Source organism: Montipora foliosa, chromosome 1 (assembly GCF_036669935.1).
Source record: "Montipora foliosa isolate CH-2021 chromosome 1, ASM3666993v2, whole genome shotgun sequence".
NCBI classification, from domain to species: domain Eukaryota; kingdom Metazoa; phylum Cnidaria; class Anthozoa; order Scleractinia; family Acroporidae; genus Montipora; species Montipora foliosa.
The window spans coordinates 56,805,813-56,813,312 of NC_090869.1; the positions used below are offsets into that span (position 1 = coordinate 56,805,813).

At 35.3% G+C, this 7,500-nt stretch overlaps 1 protein-coding gene across 1 annotated transcript in view; it reads left to right on the top strand.

The window, feature by feature from the left end:
• The window catches only part of LOC138002313 (RNA-binding protein Musashi homolog 2-like), a 20,289-nt gene that overhangs the window by 8,577 nt on the left and 4,212 nt on the right, over positions 1 to 7,500 (top strand). The window contains exons 8-10 of the mRNA XM_068848379.1: positions 3,252 to 3,334; positions 5,772 to 5,901; positions 7,179 to 7,310. Coding sequence (XP_068704480.1) covers positions 3,252 to 3,334; positions 5,772 to 5,901; positions 7,179 to 7,310 — 345 coding nt within the window. The remainder of the gene's footprint in view (positions 1 to 3,251; positions 3,335 to 5,771; positions 5,902 to 7,178; positions 7,311 to 7,500) is intronic.

The following is a 7,500-nucleotide window of genomic DNA, read 5'->3' on the forward strand; positions in this document are numbered from 1 at the left end:
CGAAATATTGAGCTCAAAATCATGGGTGCCGCTTACATGTATGTACTGTAGGAGACCGTTGCTTTCAGAGGGAATAAACTGGCTGGTATGGGGTCACAAATAGCACTAAAAACCTTCAATAACCATATTGACATAATGGAAACCTGTTGTTAATCAAATGAAAGAAATACAAATGGCTGCTCATAAAGGAGTTGTTTGTATCTTCAGGTTCTAAACCTGAATCATGCTCACCAGTAGTTCTTTCAAGCGTTTCATTTGCACTTCGCTTGAGCAGCTTACATTGTAACTCTAAGTGGCATGAAATCTCCATACATGCACCTCCGCAATCACGTCAACATCAATCTCTCCACTACGTGCAAGAAAATACAGGTACACTTAACCACACTATTTGGGAGAACTCTCGAGGCAAATAAATTGTACTTACACGGCTGGTGTCCAGACCTCCATCTGTAAATAAGTGCATGTTTACAAAGCATTTGTTTTGTATTGTTCTCTTGCTCTTTATTTTCGTTTAATTTCATCATTTTCATTTCAACTGTGGGCTTTAACAATGAAGACAACTGTTGTCAGTCCCAAGAATTGGGGAAATCAATTAAAGATAAGCTTTTAAAAGGTATTTTAAGAGTTGATTAAAAATACACAGCGTTAGATTTTGGCAAGTTTACCATGAACTACTGCAAACAAACAAACAAACACCTTTTTTGACAGAGTGCTTTTTTCAAGTTTCTATTTTTTTTCAAAATCATGCTTGAATTTGGGAGTGCGGCTTATACACTGGTTTTTATGGTAATAATGACGTGTAGATTATTCTTCCCAGTGAGCTAAAAAAGCATTTTGTGTTTACACGCTGATACTGTAATTAGCCTTGAGACACCTTAACAGTGGTTACTAAAACAATAATGACCGCGGTATTGATGCCAAGACCAATCTCTAATCTTCTACAATGAATTTAATCCCTACTTCCCTTTATAAAATTAAGAACACCAGAGCTGTTTCGTTACCTGCATCATTACAGCATTGAATTTTGAACAAGGTTCAAGAGTATGGCTGGTGCAAAATTTTATTGGGGGTGTGATTACTTTTTTGAATTACATGTACAACATTGGTAATTAACAAAAAATGCTTTCCTTTTACTATAATCAAGTAGGTTCTTGCAGAGGTTATAACATGCTCCTAAAACATACAATGTAGTAGTTTCCCAAAAATTTCTATTAGTAGTGGTAGTGGTGATTTGGTCTGTAATCAAAATTGGACACCGCATTGCGCGAGTCCAATTTGTTTAATCACGAGTATGATTACAGACCGACTTGGATGACATTGAGTCCTGTTACCAATTAATCATAACCATTACAATTTCTGAGAAAACAAAATTAATGCATTCCTTATTCACTGTCTAATATTACAAATTTGTCCATTTTGGAAAATCCCCAGTTTGGTAGGGTAAGTGGTTGTTGCTATGTACGGTTATTGTGATAAATTCTTTGATTGGTGGATAAAGCTGAGTGCACTTAATATGATTGGCTGATGTACATGTAACTGTACGGTTTCAGGAATCCAGTTACAGCCAACTGTCCAATTTCGCTGTCCGATTTCAACCCTACACAATAATTAGTGAAAAATAAAGCAGTTAATGCACCAATCAAATTTGAAAACATTTTAATGGTTATGATTATGGAATTAATGTCTTTGCACTGTAGGCCTTGTTGTCTAATAATTATTAGAGGAAAAGAAAATGTAGGTGTAAAAACTGTAGACATTTATCTTGCAATATACTAACTAATTTTATTTAATGTTATTTCTACTTTAGGTACATTCCATAAACACCCATATCTTTATCTCACTATTATGTTAGTGCTGTATAGTAGTTATATACTGTAAACTGTTAGTGTCTTTATGTAGCATAGTACTGTTTGTGCTTCAAGAGCAGGGTCAGATACCACAAGAATGGAATTATGACTATGAAAATCACAGATCAGCGGTTGTTATAAAACAGTCATTTATGATTTCAGCTGGTGGACTGAAATGGCTTTTATTAGTTTAATGACTATACCTATTGATTTTGGTCCAGCCATTCTTGAAAGTGGACTATTGTACCTTTTGCTTTCCCTTATAAATTGGTTTGGCACCCCAAAGTCTTAGCATGGTAGTGATTTTACTTGCGCCCTGAGCACCCATACATAGAGGCACCAAAATAATTTTTACAAACTTTTGTTCAGTGCCATTTACTCTTGAAAATAATGTTGAAGCTCTTGAATTTTTTGTGTTGTGCCAGATTTTGTGCAAGAGTAAAACTTTGTTTAAGGTGGATTTTGGGTCTCTGGAGGTGAACCAAACAAAATCTGCTGTTGTCACACTTGTACATTTTACATTGGAGGAATAAAGGAGGGAAATTGGCTCTTGCTGAAATCTTAGATGACTGTTTTGTCTCTCCCACAGATGGTTTTCATAAGTCACACTAATTCTCAAATGAGCTTCTAAAGCCATGCTTAAGAGATCCTAATTAACTAGTTAAGATTTTAAATTCTAGTTATATGATGAAATAAATTATACTAAATTAGTTAAGGTAAAGGATTTGGCTTTCATGAAAAAATAAAAAAATAATTTAAGTGTTTCTTATTTTGACGTTATGGCCTAGCCTTTTCTAACTAAGTCTAGGTATTTAATTAAATTTATCAGAATTAGTTTATATAAGTTGAACTGGGGAAACAAGGAAATCTAGTGTTATATGGCCCTGTATCACTATTGTTAATGTGTTTGCATTTATATGTCGTGTTAAGTGAATGTGTGTGTGTGTAATTGGTACATGTACTGTATGCTGTATTTGAGTGTACATAGTGATGTAGTATCTGTGTTTTGCTTGTTTTAGCTATGTAAAATGAAGACTACCAGGGTTTAACAACATGACTTTGCGGGCAACTCTGCCATTTAACAGTCATTTTGTGTGGGTGAAATTTGTGTTTCATCTTGATACTTGATTTTTTGTGTAGAACACAAGTGGTGTTTGCACACATAAAGCTAAAGGGAGTCTTGAAATCCTAAAAATACTTTGTAACCATCAAGAAAACTCTGGTGGTTTTCATTTGGTGTGTTGACTTTGTCATCCAGGTGGAATCAAAACAAAGTTCTGCTAGAGTTGATCCTGAGAGCCTTGGCAGAAATTGCATTGGTGTAATGTGTTTTGAACAGTACAGTCTGTGTTTGTGTTATTGAGGAATTAACTTATCTTATTATATTATATTACACTGTATCAGGCTTTGGTTTTGTAACATTTGAGTCAAGCCAGCCAGTTGAGAAGACCGCCAATATTCATTATCACCAAATCAACGGAAAAACGGTGTAGTTATGGTTTATAGTTATTTTAATGTGTTAATAGTTATAAGATGTATCATTACTTTTAATGATATATTTTATGGCTTTGTAAATCTGATCACATTGTTAAAAGGGTTGACTTACTCTACATTAAAAGAACGATGGGGAAATGTTTTCTACTTGTCTCTGGATATTGGACGTGAAATTTAAAACCTCTTTTGCTTGAAGCGTGTGTGGGGAGCCTTAATTTTTATTCCTGCAAAGCATTTTAGCAGGTTGAGTCATACAGTGTACGCCTTTTAGACAGTTGATTGTTCCAATTGAAAAACAAGGGTCCTTAACTCCACCACAACTTCATAATAAAGGTCTATGAGCTGTTACTAAAGCTTGGTCCACTTACACTTCATTCCATAACCTTGAAGTGCATTGCAAGGTCGCATGCTTTGCAAGGCTTAATTATCTTGGATATTTTGAAGTTTACTATTATTATTATTATTATTATTATTAGTAGTAGTAGTAGTAGTAGTAGTACATGTAGTAGTATTGTTATTACTATCATTATTATTATTATTATTATTATTTTTGTAATTGTTGTTATTATTATTATTATTATTATTATTATTGTTATTATTATTGGTATTATTATTTTTGTTGCTGTTATTATTCTTATTACTATCAAAGGAAACTCTGTTTAATGGTTTGTTCAATGTTTTAGTGTTAAGTTTCTCTGTTTTTATTGGATTGAAGCATGAAAATAATGTGTTCAAACTGTTAGCCAATTAGACAACAGGTTTATACAAATTTGATTTTTCTATCTAGTCTTAAGTATAAAGGGTTGCTGCTTCAATTTTGTTACTGTCATTCTGATGAAAAAAATAATAGTTCAGAACCTTCTTGAATGCTTAAATTGGGAAATTTTGGGTGATATGATCAACACCTCAATTTTCACTTGGCAAATAAGCAGTGCTTTGGCTTGTTATAGTAGACGTATTCATTAACTCATAAAAAGATCAAATCAAGCAAAATATGTGATTAATTGCTTGTTAAATAAATATTGAAGGGCAAACATGACCTTTTAAAATAATTATTTGTCCTTTCATGATTATACATGTACGTGTACCTAGTGTGAGCATGTACTATTCTAGGATACATGTATCTCTTAGTTTGTGTATGTATGATCTTACAGACCCTTGCCTTCAACATTTTTATTTTTATAGACAACATCTTAATCACATCACACCCTGCTCATCCTACATTTAGAGCATTAGCAAAAGTTGCCCTCCTTTAACCTTTGCGGATCTAAGTTCTTATTTCTTATTTTATGTTGCAACCAAAACTCTACATGACTATCCTGGGGCAATCAAAAACACCTACCGTACTTTTTAAAATTTTATTATGTTGGCAATAGTAGATTTTGATTACCATTAATGATGACGTTATTAATAGCAACATGTTATTAAGGTATTCAGGGTTTATTCTAGAGTGCGGCCTTGCAGGATTTCCGCAATTTGGAAAGAAATGCCCCATAAAATTTACGTTGCCGCATCAAATCAGGCGCAATAAAATTATACCCAAGGATAAGTACTATTTTTTGAAATATAGCATTCGAAAACATCACTGACGACAACACTGATTCTACCGCTCTATAAACTAACTTTGAACTTTTATAGTCTCTGACTGTCTCATCGCCTTTCTCTTCTTCGTTTGAGTCATTATTTCACCAGGTAAACATTCGAAACTCTACAGTAATTCGAGCCCAGGCTTTTGAGTTGCTCGGAATGTTCCAAAATGGTGGCAAAGCCTCCAGTGAGTCCGACCCATGTAGAATGTCAAAAGTCTCAAAAAGCACTCAGTTTTTTTTTTTATTTGGTGCCAAACAATCTAGTTCATTGAAAATGGCAAAAGTATGTTTTTAGAATGTAATTGTAAACTCGTGATTCTGATGGTTAGAAACAAACCTGAAATTCCTATGCCGCCATCAGTAGACATGAAAATAAAAAATTAATATTGAAAAAACTTAACGCTTTCAATTTCTGTGTGCTATTTTTATGAACCAGAACAGAGTTTTAAGAATAAGAAGACCGTAACTTATTATGGTACTATACATGTATGTAACTTTCCATTTCAGTTGATAATCCAACTGCAACCAATCTTGGTCTTCCTGATAATACGCCAGATAACAGTGATGATGAAAATGGTCATGATCATGCATGATAAGAAGAACAACTCCAAGAAGAGATTTCAAACAAAATGGTCAAATGATTAAGAAGTTCAAATAACTTTTGGGCCCCCCTTTCATGGATGCCCTTTCTTGAAAAAGGGCCCCCTAAAATTACAGAAGGGGGCCCTTTGGACCCTCATTGGCCAATTTCTAGAATAAACCTGGGAATTAATCATAATATTGTTACCAGTATTACTTTCTCTTCAAAAGACTAATTTGTGGGATGTTTTGATTTGTATAGGTTGAGGTGAAGAGGGCGGAGAAGCGTGAACCCAAACCTAAAAATGCAATGGAAGGTATCCCAGGAATGAGTGCTTATCAACATCTCGGGGGGCATCCAGGCTATGGAGTAGGACAGTTTCCTCAGCAAGGTACATTTACAGTGTATTTGACAATCGTAGAGGTGATAGTACATACATGTAGGTTAGAATGACGTTTTTATTACTCACTCATAATTTTCATATTCATAAAACTAGAGGCGGATCTCAGTGTAGTAAAATGCTTTTGAAAAATGTGTTGCATACGATAGGAAAGAAATGCAATGTACAGAGTGCCAGTTAGGTAAATAGTCAGACTAAGTATTCAGCTTGGAATTTTAACAAGCGTTTCACAAATTAGGCATTCCATCTTTTTGTATCTCGTATTAAGGTGGCCGAACACAGTTCAGCTTCAATACAGCTATCATGTTATTTGCTCAATGCGTCCGCTATCTGTACTATTTTTCCTCATACTTGAACAAAGTGTTTTGATGGTTTTAGTCTTAAATGAAAAATGTGTGTGAGAAAAGGTAACGATGCAAAGAATTCGCATTTTTGTTTGTTATCGAAAGAACCCAAAGAACCCAGTTCAAAGAAGCGCATGCGTAGTAAGTTGAAAAATTGCGATTGAATGCGGAATAGCTTTCTCGGAAATATACGCCTATTTCCCGAGAACCACTCGCTAGAATTATTATTATGATTATTATGAAAGTACATGTAGTGTTAACTTGTGAGCATCGTTACAAGGTTGTTGCGTGGAAATTCAAAAGGCCTGTTTTAATTTATTCATGTTGCCATGGCAACGGCATAAACGTCAGCTTAACTATCAAAAAGCGAAGTTCGAGTTGTTAACTTGCATGCTACCATTTTTGGCGACCAATGGTTCAAGGGTTTTAGAGAAAAAGGTAAATGAAACATAGCAAAAATCAACACCTTTATTGTATTTGGCTTGCTACCCTACTGCATTGTTGGTTGGCAGATGGGATAGTTCCCTTTTTTTTCTCCTCCCTCATGTATGTACCTTTCAAAAACAGCCTTTTAGTCCAGCACTTTTTGACAACCCTGCTTTTCACAGTAAAGACAAACCTTAAGCATAGCTTTGGCCAAAAGCTGTACACTTATTGTAAGCATATTTTGAACTAGACTGTTATCTTTGAATGAGGGAAAAGGAACATTTGAACCCACAAATGACCAGCCCCCAACATCAGTGGCTTCATAGCTCAGTTCGTTAGAGCGTCTCACGGGCATCGCGAGGGCACGGCTCAAACCCCTTTTAAGTCCTGAATTTGTCAGTCTTCTCTACGCAATTGCTAAAATTGCGTTCATAACTGCGAGGATCATAGCTTCACTTGATTGTTATCATTCTTAGCTAAATGTATTGCTTGTTTTAGGTGCTTATGGCATGCAGCACCAAATAGGAATGGGGCGTGGTTTTCCTGGTTATGGGGCTATGGCTGGTGGTGGTCCAGGAGCAGCTAGTTATGGTGGTGGGGGACCAGGGCTAGCTCCCGGCTTTGGTTATGGTACGTAAATGACACTTTAACTTTTGGACCTTAACGTTTGGAAGGGAGGACTTCTGTTTGTGGGAGCCTAATATTTAGAACGGTTGGTGACGAAAAAAATCAAATGTAAACTGGTAGTTGTAGTTGGGGTTTTGCCTGAAAGAGAAAAATTTATCATGGTTTCAAGGTGTAAGTGGTAGGGGTGAGAGAA